Below are 13,487 nucleotides of genomic sequence, written 5' to 3' on the forward strand. Positions count from 1 at the left end.
ATAAGTCAGCAGCTGGCCAGTCACTGCTTAAGGTAGCGTACCTTACTCTACTGTACTCCGTAGAGAGTCACCAAGGGCAAGGCAAGAGCCGCCCTGCAACGCCGCGTTAGTCGCGGAAAGTCAACCAATGACACGACTCGCTGGAAACAAGGCGCGCTGTCAATGCCCTCGGCGACTTCTTTGTGATTGGGCACAGTCATTGTCTGCTTGGCGGGGTAATCAGGGTCAACTCGTGTCACTCACCACCCACTCCAAGAAATAGGATTAGCTCAGGATTGATGCGGTAGCCATCAGCCTCATCTTTGCCCTCTCTAATTGCGCGCGCCATAGCAGCATGCCCACTGAAGACCACTGTCAATGACCGCTTCCGTTTGACCTGTCTCTTCTCCTCTTCACCTCCGTTCCGCCGACCATACGTTCCCTACAGCAGCCATCATGGCAAATAACGCGACCTCGCCGAGACAAGATGCTGCACGGCCGCAATTGTCCAGCTCCATGAGGAGCAGCTCCTACCTCAATGACCACCAGCAGTACCGCCCACCCCGTCAAGTAGACACGCATTACGGGATAGACACTGTGGTCGAGGACATGAATACCTCTGGGTCGCCGAAACCCGTCCTGCCTTTCCGCGGTATTCCCTCGGAGGACAACCCGCCGACCGTGGTCGACTCTGGGGTGACACACTCGTATACGCATCCCAACTGTGCACCTCCAACCGGCACAAACACCAATCGTCTCATTGCGACTCTCATCTACAAGCAAAGAAGCAGCACGGCTGGTGCTGCGGGCTCGCGGTCCTCGCTCAAGGGCGTCAAGTCGGAAAGCAATGAGTCGCTCCCGGCGAACATGGCGCCTACGACGGATATGGACGCCTTTCCACTCGAGCCTCCGACGCAGGAAAGCGAAAAGCTGGATTACATCTACGGCTCGTACATTTCACCGCTGTGCATCACCTCATTCCTGCACTTGATGTCGGATTTCCCTATGCCCGATGATTCAGATGAGCTGTACTCGTCCCACCGCTGCCTGGACAATCAGGAGACTCCCCGCGTCGTGGAGCTCACTCTCTCCCCTGCGCCGTCACCGAAATATCTATCGCTGAAAGACCTTCGGAAACATGAGATGATCTACCGTTTCGAGCAGGAGTGGAATGTGGATGTCAACCTGCAGCGCGAGTCCGTGTGGAGGAGGCACCCGAGGCTGGTGGTCTTTGACATGGACAGCACGCTGATCACGCAAGAGGTCATTGATCTTCTGGCGGCGACTGTCAAGGACCCTCCTGATCTGGCAGAGAAGGTGGCTGATATCACCCACCGCGCTATGTCCGGCGAGCTGGAGTTTGATGCGTCATTCCGGGAGCGCGTGGCCCTCTTGACCGGACTGCCGGCAACCATTTTTGAAGATCTCCGATCGATCCTGAACATCACGCCCGGCGTACCGAAACTGATCAAGGCTCTCAAGAGGCTGGGCATCAAGACTGCCGTCTTGTCGGGCGGATTCCTCCCGTTGACCAGCTGGCTTGCGAGAGAGCTCGGCATCGACCATGCCCATGCCAACGAGGTGGTCATTGTCGATGGCAAGCTCACCGGCGAAGTGCAAGGCACAATCGTGGGCAAGGAGCGCAAGCGTGATCTCCTCGTGCAGATTGCCGAGCAGGAGGGCATCGATCTGTCCCAGGTGGTGGCCGTAGGCGACGGGGCCAACGACCTCTTCATGCTGGACAAGGCCGGGCTAGGTGTAGCGTGGAATGCCAAGCCACGTGTCCAGATGGAGGCCGATGCGCGGTTGAATGGGGAGAGCTTAGTAGATTTGCTGTATCTGTTTGGGTTGACCGCCGAGGAGGTTGAGCAACTGACGCAATGAAAGTAGGCGTCTGGGGGGGGAGTTTTGCTGGAACAAACCCCCCTAGGTGGGAAGGGCATCGTTTTGCAAATCATGACTGGAGATCATGGGCTGCGGCGGATACCCCTACGGCACGTAGAGAGACGGCTTGAGCCTGTGTAGTCACCATCCTCAAGGAGCCATTCTTCGGCGCCCTGCAACCGACAATATTTGATGTTACAAATGGAAGAGTTCTGAGAATTCGACGCCTGATGCCCAAGCCTTACGAGTCTAGAAAACATGATGTCTTGTCGAACCCGCCACAATTGCTCTGTCTACCTTACATTTCCCTATTCTCTCTCGCCTTTCAGTATGAAGCCTCATTTTCCTTGTTCGCAAGCTTAGGGGTAGCCGTCCTTGCCCCACTTGTTGAACTTGTCGTGCAACTCCCTGGGCAGGGTTACGTTGGGGACAACCACGGTGTTGAGGGCGGACGGCGCGTCGCGGGGAGGCTGGGTGGCATCACCACCGGGGTGGTACTGGTATTTGCCGGTACCGTTGCCCTCCCAGGGCATGCCGCCCTTGGCGATGGAGACGGGGGTCTCGGAGGTCGAAGTCGTAGGCGAGCGGCCTGGAGCTGGTCGTTAGCATCCCACTCTCCTCCGTGCCGAGGGATCTGCCGCAACGTCAGGATGCGGTTCTACGCACCAAAGTAGAAGCCAGCGCCGCCGAGAGCAGCGACCATGACAGCACCGAGGACCTATTCATCCGATATCAGCTTCCATTCCTTCGGTCGTGGTGCCTCTCTCCGACGGGGGAGGGCATGTGGTGATTATGACGCACAAGGGTCTCGGGATTGCGCTTGGAGTCCTTCTTGAGCTCCTGCTTGGAGTGGTCCTGGAACGCACGGGCGGTCGTCGAGAGGAAACGACGGGAGGCGATACGGGAGGCCATTGTGTCGGTTTCGGTCTGGATGGTGGTGTGGTGGTGGTTGGAGGTACAAAGATCAGTTCGACTGCTGAGGTTGGAGCTTTCGAGACGTCCGTGGTGCAGTTCTCGTATGATCTCAACGAATGGCGTGTGATTGGTCAATGCGGGCCGGCACTGTGACTATGTGCATGTCACGTGCAACGAGTAAGCAAACGTCATGGCCAAATAGGTAATCTACACTACCCTGCACCACCTACCCGTGACACTCGGGCAGTCGGAGTCGGACTCAGTCTCACCCCCCCAGACATCATCACCGTACCCAACGCCCTGTGAGGGCACGTAACAGCCAGGCAATAGGCCCGACCATGTTCTGATCATCCGCGCTGTTTGAGAACGAACAAGCCTGAGGAGACAGTCCTTTGCCCGTCATGTTTGGGCCACCAAAGCTTCACAGACGGAAAAGGGGGCACGCCTTCTAATAAAACTCTCGTGGACCGACCATCCGGGTGATAGCGTGACCAACACCAAATTGCTCAAGATAAACTTCAACGGCCTTGAACTATTCATGTAATGTACGTGCATCCTCTGCACGTCTGCTTGTTGGGCAACTTCTCTCTTCTTACCGTGACACGACACATCTAAACTACGAAAACAGTACAGATCTCACAATCACTGCAATAACCGACATTCAGGGATCAGTCACAGAGCCCAGATTCTTCATCTTATCAGGACTCCCGCTTCACAAACTGCTGAGTCACCACTTCCCTGATACCAGAATGTCTTCTGATGGGCCTGGCGTCCGCGAGATGGTTTGCGCCCTCGTTGTGGCATTCGGTTGCTGGGTCATCGTCGGCGCCATGGCTTACAAGAAATCGCATGGCGAGGAACCCGCTGAGCTGACCGACTATGACGTGCCGTTATTGCTCTTTCCACCATGCATTTATTTAGTTACGCTCACCCTCGCCCTTGCGTTGGTTGACCGTGTCAACCCCCGTGCCAGCTGCTCTGCCGTCTTCATATCGGCGATGTTGGGATTGCTGAGTGCAATTGCATTCTGCATCTTCACGGCCTCTTGGCGGGGAGCCTTTGAACACCTGTTCTGGATCATGGGAAGCGTATGGGTTTCCTCTGCTGTCGAGTTGGCCACAGGGCTGGTCGGAAGGGTTCTGCGTTGGCTGGAGGGGCTTCCGAAGGCCCGGGATTCCGAACAGCACAACTAACAATTTCGAGCGAAAAGAAGCCGCGGGGGGCATAATGGATGCTTCAAATGTCACTCGACTACACCAAGGCGATCAGGTGTGTTTCAACGTGCGACGGTCGACCGAAAACCCCAGGCCGAGGGAACGGAGTGCCCCGATTTACCTGGCTGGCCCTACACAAATGGGACAAAACAACAGCCGAAAGCTTCATAACGTATAGGAAGGCACTTGATGCAAGTTCGAGTTCATGAATACCAATGTTAAGGTACGATTCAATCCAAGGCTGCTTCCGTGATTGGGCCCTGATTCCTCCGCGGCAAGAAACCGCTAGAAATGGGACACAAAGATGCCAGAGAACCCAACGCTGCTGTGTGGTGCCTTCCACAGCCCTCGGTGAACAGACTGCCTATGCCCTGCTGAGGCGGACTTTGCACCCATCTCCGCTTGTCAAAGCCATCGCAAACTGTTCTACAAACACATCGCCACCGATAGGCTCAATGCCGGAAAATGTCTGCACCAACCGAGCAGTCGTGTACGCCACTTCGAGCAGCGCAAGTTGCTGACCGAGACACATTCGTGGACCGCCACCGAAGGGTATGTATTCCCAGCTATGGTGTGTTAGCACTGCGGCAACAGCGTGAAAGTGAGTATGGGGACCTACGTCGAAGGTCTCTTTGTGTCCCACCTATCTGGGTTGAGGATGCCGGCATCTTCGCCAAAGATGTCCCTTCTCCTGTGCATTGCCAAGGAGCTGAATACAACAGTCTCACCCTTGGCAACGAAGATAGGTGACATGCCATCTTCACCCCCGCCCTGAGGGAGTATTGTATCGACACGGGCAGTCCTTGAGTTGATCGGATTGATAGGGTAAAGGCGTAGGACTGTCCTCGAGTTAGCCACTTGTTGTCGCTTGAGCTCGAGAGAGACCGCTGGAACCACACGCACCTTCATTGACAACCTTTTCCAAGTATTTCAGGTCCTTCATTGATCTCGCATCAGGGGCGTTTCCGCCAAGAGATGCAACCTCCTCGCGCAGCCTGCTGAGAATGTCGGGTCTGCGAGGGAGGTGCCACCACAGGATGCCGAGGAGGGAGGCAGTTGTGTCGCGACCTGCAACCATTGTGCTCAGCATCTCACCACGGAGTGCCTCGGAAGTCTCTCCGTCGGTGGCAATCTCGTCGAGAAAACAGTGCTTCCTCTTGCCAAGATGCGACTCCTGATCCATGTCCTTCCCGCCGCCAGCTCGGCGCTTAAGTGCCTCGTTGATGAAGTAATCGGCAAACTCGTAGACAAATTTGACGGCCTTTTGCAGCTTGAAGTCGGGCAGCATGGCGAGCAGTGGCGCAGAGAGCCGAAGCGACATTCTCTGCATAATGTAGTTGAAGCAGGAAGCGAACTTCTGGCCTTCTTCCGCCTTGGACGGGTCGAGGCAGCCTGTTGTCTCCCCAAAGAGCATATCTGTCACGATATCCATGGTAAACATGGGAAATAAGTCTGTCAAGTCAAAGACCTCGTTCTCGGGAATTCGCTTGACAAGATTGACAAAGTGATGTTCGATCAGCTCAATATCCTGAATCTGGCTGCGTCCAAACGCTGGACGGAGCAAAGCACGGGAGTGTTTCCACTGGTGGCCATCAGCGCCAAAGATGCCACCACCCCAGCACTGTTTGAAGGCAGTCACCCGAGCCGCGGGAAGCTGCCAGTCGGAAAACTTGGCGGAGAGAATGGTCTTCACGTTCTCTGGGTCCCTTGTCCAGAATGATTTCTTGCCAAGGACGTGATGAGCGACTGTGTGCACGCCTTGACCGGCGTCGTCGAAGACAGAAGAGAAGACATCAGGCAGTCGCCTTTGTTTCTTGGCTTGTATGATCTTGCGGATCTGAACGAGTCCCAGACTACCAGTTGGATCAGGACTGGATGGGGGTGGACAGCATCCGTTCGAGTGGGCTTTCCGGCGGTAGGAGGAACTGAGTACCAAACGACGCAGTACAAGAACGAGAACCAAAACAAGTGCTGGGAAGACCCACGGACGTTGCGAAAGCCCTTGGCTGGGCAACGTCACAAACATGCTGAGAGTAGTGGACGGAAGGTTGCAACTCACAATCACAGATTGGGTCAACGGGTTGATATAGTCATATGCCCACAGGCACAGTTCTCGGCAAAGCGGCACTGTCGTCTTGGAGGTTGGCTCCGCGTGCGCACGTTTTGACTTGATACTACGTACACGAGATACTGCTTACAACATCTCGGGCTGAAGGCTTGGCTGCTGAAGGCTTGGCTGCAGAATGCAGAATGCAGATAGATAACGCCGAACTACGGATCAGTATCCGTGTGTAATTTGCGACCAATCGCCTGGGCCGAGCCGGCTGGTTCCGACACTGTTCATGCTTCAGGGGTGTAATCGATACTCGTTGGTTGACCACATGCATTGTTTTCCAACGCGTTTGATAGATATCGCCTTCTTAGGCCGGACTGTGGATACCGATGTACTTTATGAGTCCCTTGTCCCGGACCACTGTGGATACGATAGATTATCATGTTCGGTGGATTATTAGGCGTATCAACGACCCGATTCACACATTTAGCTCGGCGAATTTTCAGTCCTTTCATGGACCATGTTCGTGTGAAGCAAGACCAAAATGGCGACGACATTCCAAATTTCATATTCTCATGGGCAAGAGACTCAGATCCCCGCTTGTAAAGAAACATATCAACAATTCTTGGCAGTAATTCGAGTTGAACATGGCTACCCGACCGGTCTTCCATCCATGGACCAAGTCCGAACCCATCCATGGATCCGTTGTTGTTTCACGCCCCTTGGCCACGGGTGAGCTCGTCCTTGCAATGCTCAACGAGCATGCGCAAGGCCACAATTGTCCATACTTGGGTGCCAAAATTTCAGTCGAACATCTGAATGAGACTTGCACTACTGCCGATGAGCTGAAGCTCAGTGTCCAACAAGCATTCGCTGCTACGCGATGGTACCATCCTACCGTGTCAGCGCAGGTCCACAACAGCAAGGAGCTAGTCTACCCCGTCGAGGACGCCAATCAAGTCTCACGATGGCTCGAAAGAACGGTCCATCTCGTCCAGAGCTCTGAAGGTTGGATTGGCCAGCACGAGAAACTGAGTTGCGATGTTGTCTTGCCCACAGCAACAGGCGACTCTGCCTTGCTTTACCTGATCGTACATCCTGACGAGGTGGCCAGTGGCAACATCGTCAGCTTCGACTTGCTCCTTCACGTGCATCATACGCTGGTAGATGGAGCTGGGCTGCGGACATTACTCAATTCGATATTGCACAATCTGGCCAAGCCCACCACCTACGAGTCGTACAATTGGGGTGAAGAGATCCAGCGCCTGGCTCCTTCGGCGCTAGACGCAGCCATTCTCTCTGATGAGGTGGTAGAGCAGTTGGAGAAAATGCCCAAAGAGGTACGTTGCATAAACAGCTCTTGAAAATTTCTTGAACAGCGTCTGATTCACAGATTCCTCTGCCTCCCCTGAGTGGAAACGCCACTTCGCGACATAGAACTGGCGTTGTCATGCATACGTTCGAGAAGGACAACTTCCTCCAGAGTCTGAGAGATGTTGCCCGGAAGCACGGCGTCAAGCTCACTGGGATTTTGCAGGCAGCTCTTCTCCAGACCGTGTACAGCAAGGCGCAGCCTTGTGAAGAGGACGCATTGACAGTGATATCGGGTTACGATCTTCGAGCCCGGAATCTGCAGAAGCCATGGTCTGAGCGCAACCAGTTCGTGGGCGCTGCGGTTGGCATGGAGATGATGAAGTTGCCAGTGACCCAGTTCAAAGCGGATGGTCCTGACAAGGAGTCTCTTTGGAGCGCTGCCAAGCAGATTCAACAGAACTGGGCGTCATTGGCCGAACGAAAAGACGTCGCTGCTGGAGCCGAGATGCGCCGGCAAGCCACAGGGTTTATTCTGCAAATGGCCATGTGAGTCTCATATTTTTGACATTAAGAACCTTGCTAACTCCTGAAAGGGCAGAAGTCAACAAGGAGCCTTCCAAGCTTGGCTTGAGTTTGAACTATGTGTCCGATCCATCCGGCAGTAATCAGCTAGATGGCACATACCAACAGGACGGTCACCGGACCTTCAAATTGGAGGAGTACCAACTCGTGACGGATGAGAGCACCCCGAAACTGTGAGAAACCGAACCATCGCAACTAGAAGCACACCACTGACAGCTGAGAAACAGGTCTTGTCGATCACACTCATGGAAGGACCAATTGACTCTGGAAATTTCATTCAGCTACAAGCACTACACAAAGGAATTTGTGACAAGCGTTTTGGAGGCATGGGCGAACCTGCTCGTGTCACTCCTTCAGGAAGAGTAGGCTATCTATCCCCCAGCAGAGCAAGTATGCTGTGAAATCACAGCGTGTAGTTCAACATTGCTTGATGGCATGGTCATTAGACCATTCGACCGGCGCTTAGTGAACAATGTAAATCTTCCGAATTACTCGGATGCTGATCGGATGTTTCTGGGCCGCCCAGACGACAGCATGGGATCCCCATATGAAACCAGCATCATACTGGACAACGCGAATGTCCACGAGCACCGTCATCGTGACTGTAACTCAAACATCATCATGTACGGCTAGCGGCGAAGAGTATCAGTAGTTCTTGTTTGCCTGCTGTTTCCATAAAGAGCAGGGGTACTCTAGAAACGTACATGAAGTCTGCATGCTGCATCGTAAGCCACACGCCACCCATTCACATATTTACCTCCATCAGAGATCTGAATCCCCTGAGCGGGTATCTATCAACTGCCAAGTGCTAACCCCAGCCAACATGTCGGGTATTGCTCGGACTGCCGAATCGAACTCATATACCGCTAGCCAGTTACAAGTCAATTTTGCAAATCAATTTACTTCTCTACGACGCATGCAACTCGCCACCGCAGGATTCAGCGGTGTCTTCTTTCTAGGAGTTTTCTGTGCTTGGCACCACTCTTTGTTTTGGAGTCATGGCCCCTGGAGGGCCGATCCTCCCTCACAGTGTCGAAGGAAAGCCCCATCAAGAGAGTTTGTCGGCGACCACATCACATAAGTTCTAGAAATGCTTCATCTTCAGCTGAAAACCTTCAAATGACTGCTTTTTCGTTCCATTGAATGATCCTGACGGCGCTTTCATAACCATGTGGCGGTGAGGAGACTAGCTCTAGGACGAAGCAAGACGAGCGAGCATACGACGTCCGGGGACATGTGTGTGTGTGTGTGTGTGTGTGTGCGTGAAGCACGGGTCTTTTTCAAGGTGCCGAGTAAGCAACCCCATTCTCAAGTATTCGCACATCTCTCCAGGAGGACGAAGAATCCTCATCTCATCCAACAAGGCCCCTGCCTTGCACCATGTCTTCGGACGACGGTTGCAGCCTTCACGTTACCGTATTTATCGAGCCTGAGAATGTTCCCAAGTTTCTTGAAGCTCTGAAGCTCTTGTACGACCGGGTAATCAACGAGGAGGAGAAGTGCACCTTCGTCGAATTTTATCAATCCATCGAGAACCCTGGAGAGATCCGCTTGGTGTAAACCTGGAATAAGGATATTTACTGGATGAAGGCGGTTCGTGCACCCCCAACTCCCTGACCGGAGACGTTGGAATGGAGTGGAACTGACCGATGATAGAATGTCATGACTAAGGATTGCCACAACACTTACTTTGCGGTTACGGAGGCTTTGTACAGTAAGCCACGCGAGTTCAAGACCTTCAAGACCCGGCCTTGAGATACCACTACTCTGCTGGGGCACGCTAGAAAGAAAAGGAGACCATGTACTTGTTTCTCATGGGATAGTAAATTCTCATCGGGAGTATATCTTCCTGTGTTTAATGTTGGTTCGGAAACAGGTGAAACTGAGTGGGCCGCACGTCGACCATTGACCAGCAATGTGCACCAAACTTTCGAAATGCAGAGACGTCCAACTAGCAGCGCAAGCTTATTGCCATCAATCCAGTTGGCTATCTACGAATCTGAGATCAAAAAAGACCCTGGGTGGTTGGTCGGTTGTTGTTGTTGCAGTGTAATCGCAAGTGCCGAAACAACTGGTATTGTTTTGGTGTGGAAGTGACGAAGAATTGTTGGACGCCACCGAAGTTGGAATATCCTGTCGCGGGGTAGGTTCAGGGTTAGCAGAAACGACTTTTGCCCTCGGGCATGGACCCGTCGCGTGTGATCCACATCGGCACGTGATTGGCTCAGTCTCATCATCATCATCATAATCATCCTCACCTGATGAGTTTCGACATTGACGATGCACACATGAAAGTCACCACATCCCGCACAACCATGCCGCCGTCATCGATCCGACTACCAACGCATCAAATACGTTCAAAGATCTTCCATCAGTTTCCTCGTACGGCGTACCGCCCGGCGTACGATCACCATCCCAGGGCGCGCATGATCCTGCGGCCTCGCAGGCCAGAGCAACCAGAATGGCAGGGCGGTTATGACATTAGGACAGAGCTTCCAGAGGGATGGATCGAAAAGCCTGAGGTCAAGGAGGAGATTCCAATGTCGGAGGCTGAGAGGGTCACAGCACAGATCCAAGCCGTTGAGACCGAGCCGAGTGCCACCGAAAGCTATGAGCAACAGCTCGAACAATGGAAGGCCAAGACTCAAAAATGGGACCGATTAGCGAAAGACCTTGATATTGGCGCGCTCAGAGTCTTTCCGAAAGACTTTAAGGGGCGACGGGAGATTTGGGAGGAGAAGAATGGTGGGTTGAACCTGCGCGTATCGAGCATGGTAAAAGTCCACAACTGATCGTCGACAGTGCCAAACGGGATGAGCATGTTCATGGATGACTTGCATTTCCAGAGGATGATGCTTCATGGGTACAAACGAAAGCCCCCAGGCCTAGTTTACAAAATTGATGAAGGTACGTCGCGTGGGCCCAGTTTCTCATCACACGAGACGCAATGCTGACGACGCAGGAACGCCGGTGCCAAAAGGTCTATGGCTGGTCCGTGGCGGATTCCACTGGGGCCATTTCTCTTTGCAGCCTGCTGTGCCCATGACACTGGGAGGTAAGCATCACCCGGATGGCGAGAGCCTCCCTCGGCTGACCCCTTGACCAGAGCTCGAGGATAAAATCACAGATTTCTTCAACGAACATGCCATCTGCATACCCATCAAAGCATGGCAGCGCGTACACTCCCTCCGACTGCAAGGCCAAAACCGGCCGATACCGAAAAACTGGCATCTGCCGTCCCTGGATGAACTCTGCCGCAGACAACGAGTGCGACTGAACGAAGACGAAGGCGTGTACTCGATCAAGAGTCGCAGAGGGTTCTTCTATTCACCAGACTATGTGTGGAGCCAATTTGAGAAGCGCATGGAAACCCAGCGGATGGAGTAAAGCAGTCGGAACCTTACCGACACATCGAGCATAGCGGGCGCCTTTTCCAGGATTTCGAGATTCATAGACAATGGCTTCTCATATTACAGCATGTGGCACATGCGAAAACTGTACAAATGTATCACCAAGCTTGTAATTGATGATAACACGACATCACCCGGGGGGCATTCAACGAGATGGCAAGCATGTGTACTGGATTACTCGCGCAAGTATCTACCCAGGCCAGCTCCAGCGCTCTGAAAGCCCATCATGAAAACATATCGCACACTGAATGCAAGCGCCGCATCCGCAAACGGGCGCTGGCGAACCTGCCGGTCAACCCGCCCCCCGCTGGTTGGGAGAGTCGAACGGCAGGGTAATCCGGACTCTCTCCGTGAGCCAAAAAGGGGTATCGTATGAAGTGAAGAGGAAATAAGTAGAATCAACATGAATCGAAGAAGACATCGTCCCCGCCTCCTGGTCTTCCACTGGTCAAATGAAAGAGGAGGTTTTTATCCAAAAAGCTATAAAGAACCAGTCAAAGCCCGAGAGGATGGTGCGCATCTCCAAGACGGGACCGCAGCTGCGCCAAAGATGAAACCCTAAAAGACGCCCTAAGAGCCGTGAAGGATGTGTGTATGCTAAGTATGTTGAAGATGAAAAGAACAGGTCGTTTGGCGAGCTGGCAGTCCGTCTACACTCGTGCTGATCTCAAGCTGGAAGGTTGAATAAGACAAGACATTACGCGGGGCGTAACGTTGTCGGCTACGTGTATGCAGCCCCACAGAAGGTATTGTAATCTCGATATCGTCGTAGTGTATCGTTCAACAGCCGGCTCCCTTTGCGAGATCGTCAAATGTCGTCTGTTGTCGTTGCCGTCGTTATCGTGCGCCAAGAAAGAACAAGTAAAAATCGCCGTCGACCCTTAGGTCGAGCCACGCCCCCCCCCCCCCCCCCAATGCCAACTGCAAAGCGGTGGCAGCTTTACATCATGCCAACAACAACCATGCCCAGGACACCAGCCAGGACGACCTTGCCGGCGGACACGGCGCCGACAGCGCCAGAATCATCGTCAGGCACAGTGGATGGTTCCTCGGGAGAGCTCGTGCTCGTCTCCACGGGAAGGCTGGTGAGATCGGACGAAGACACCATCGTGTAGGAGGAAGTGGGCGTGGAGATGGGCGTAGTGCTGTTCACCGCGACGGATGAGGTGACGGTGTGCGCGGACGAGAGCGTCAGAGTCTTGGTGAGGGTGGTAGTCGCGGTGTAGGTCGAGGTGCTAGCACCTTCGTCGGCAAGAGCCAGAGCTGGCAGGATGGCCAGCAACAGGTTGGAGAACTGCATCTTGACTCGGTCTTTGGTATGGTTCCTGAAAGGCAACGAAAGTGAGGGATAATCGATATCCGAGAATGAGTGAGTGTGAGTGAGCGCTTGTAAGAGAGAGTGAGAGAAAGCAGAGGGGCCGCTAGCGGTCAAGTAGCAGAGCACTTTGAGACTTTGCCAACGAAGTCTGGTATCACAATGGACGTGCGAGGTGAAAAGGGAGAAGGGGTGTGAAACGCGAGGAGGACGAGTCGCAACCTCTTGAGTGTCGTGGGCCGGTGCGGTGGGCTGCCCAGCCAGACGGCCAAGATTGACTGACTGAGCTGGCGGATGACTCTGCGCTGGCGGCTGGGCGGGCAGCCTCTGATTCACTTCCCCTTCTGTCCACTCATGATTCTTAGTGGCCACTTGGCTCATGCATACTGAACCCTATTCGTCGCGATCCCTGCCCTACGCAGCTTCAGGCGAGCATGGTTGTCACTGGTTGTCCAAGTGACAAGCAGAGCGTCGCCTGTCTTTACAGGTTCAGGTGTCTCGCTACATTGGCATTGAATTCCCACATTCCGTTGGTGGAGGTTAAACTCTGGGGGATCCACGCATGCTTGTCTCGGTAATTACTCCAGAAGTGCGCGTATCCGTATTCTGTGTCGTTACGGGCGATATGTCGCGCTACTTGTAGGGAAACATAATAATGAGCTCTGTCTGACTTTGTCGTTACTGAGCACTCATTTGGCCTTGGTGAGCACACATTTATGTACTATCCGCCTGTGTGTCTCTCGCCCTTATATGGCGTCCGGGTCTTTCAGCGACAAAGCAACAAGCCTGCCCGCCGCCTGCGTCTCAAAATTGCGGTGGGA

The 13,487-nt window shown here is 53.6% G+C and overlaps 6 protein-coding genes across 6 annotated transcripts; 3 read left to right on the plus strand and 3 right to left on the minus strand.

The window, feature by feature from the left end:
* Positions 1-435: 435 nt before the first annotated feature.
* On the plus strand, positions 436-1,863 carry J7T54_003598 (Phosphoserine phosphatase-like protein; the record flags this gene model as incomplete). The annotated part of the gene is made up of 1 exon (XM_051505098.1): positions 436-1,863. One exon carries the CDS (start codon positions 436-438, stop codon positions 1,861-1,863), a length of 1,428 nt encoding a protein of 475 aa, XP_051363442.1.
* A 359-nt stretch (positions 1,864-2,222) lies between these two features.
* On the minus strand, positions 2,223-2,775 carry J7T54_003599 (uncharacterized protein; the record flags this gene model as incomplete). The annotated part of the gene is made up of 3 exons (XM_051505099.1): positions 2,223-2,452; positions 2,530-2,581; positions 2,665-2,775. The coding sequence occupies 3 exons, from the start codon at positions 2,773-2,775 to the stop codon at positions 2,223-2,225; spliced, it is 393 nt and encodes a 130-aa protein (XP_051363443.1).
* Positions 2,776-4,356: 1,581 nt separating this feature from the next.
* J7T54_003600 (cytochrome protein) lies at positions 4,357-6,195 on the minus strand (the record flags this gene model as incomplete). Its single annotated transcript, XM_051505100.1, has 4 exons — positions 4,357-4,558; positions 4,612-4,831; positions 4,896-5,863; positions 6,191-6,195. 4 exons carry the CDS (start codon positions 6,193-6,195, stop codon positions 4,357-4,359), a joined length of 1,395 nt encoding a protein of 464 aa, XP_051363444.1.
* Positions 6,196-6,794: 599 nt separating this feature from the next.
* Positions 6,795-8,307, plus strand: J7T54_003601 (uncharacterized protein; the record flags this gene model as incomplete). The annotated part of the gene is made up of 5 exons (XM_051505101.1): positions 6,795-7,053; positions 7,105-7,385; positions 7,439-7,905; positions 7,953-8,114; positions 8,169-8,307. 5 exons carry the CDS (start codon positions 6,795-6,797, stop codon positions 8,305-8,307), a joined length of 1,308 nt encoding a protein of 435 aa, XP_051363445.1.
* A 1,949-nt stretch (positions 8,308-10,256) lies between these two features.
* J7T54_003602 (uncharacterized protein) lies at positions 10,257-11,328 on the plus strand (the record flags this gene model as incomplete). The annotated part of the gene is made up of 4 exons (XM_051505102.1): positions 10,257-10,686; positions 10,744-10,848; positions 10,904-10,996; positions 11,048-11,328. The coding sequence occupies 4 exons, from the start codon at positions 10,257-10,259 to the stop codon at positions 11,326-11,328; spliced, it is 909 nt and encodes a 302-aa protein (XP_051363446.1).
* A 963-nt stretch (positions 11,329-12,291) lies between these two features.
* J7T54_003603 (uncharacterized protein) lies at positions 12,292-12,651 on the minus strand (the record flags this gene model as incomplete). The annotated part of the gene is made up of 1 exon (XM_051505104.1): positions 12,292-12,651. The coding sequence occupies one exon, from the start codon at positions 12,649-12,651 to the stop codon at positions 12,292-12,294; it is 360 nt and encodes a 119-aa protein (XP_051363447.1).
* Between the last annotated feature and the right edge of the window lie 836 nt (positions 12,652-13,487).

The sequence above is a fragment of the Emericellopsis cladophorae genome (genome assembly GCF_022114955.1).
Source record: "Emericellopsis cladophorae strain MUM 19.33 chromosome Unknown NODE_12_length_473309_cov_116_543296, whole genome shotgun sequence".
In the NCBI taxonomy this organism is placed as follows: domain Eukaryota; kingdom Fungi; phylum Ascomycota; class Sordariomycetes; order Hypocreales; family Bionectriaceae; genus Emericellopsis; species Emericellopsis cladophorae.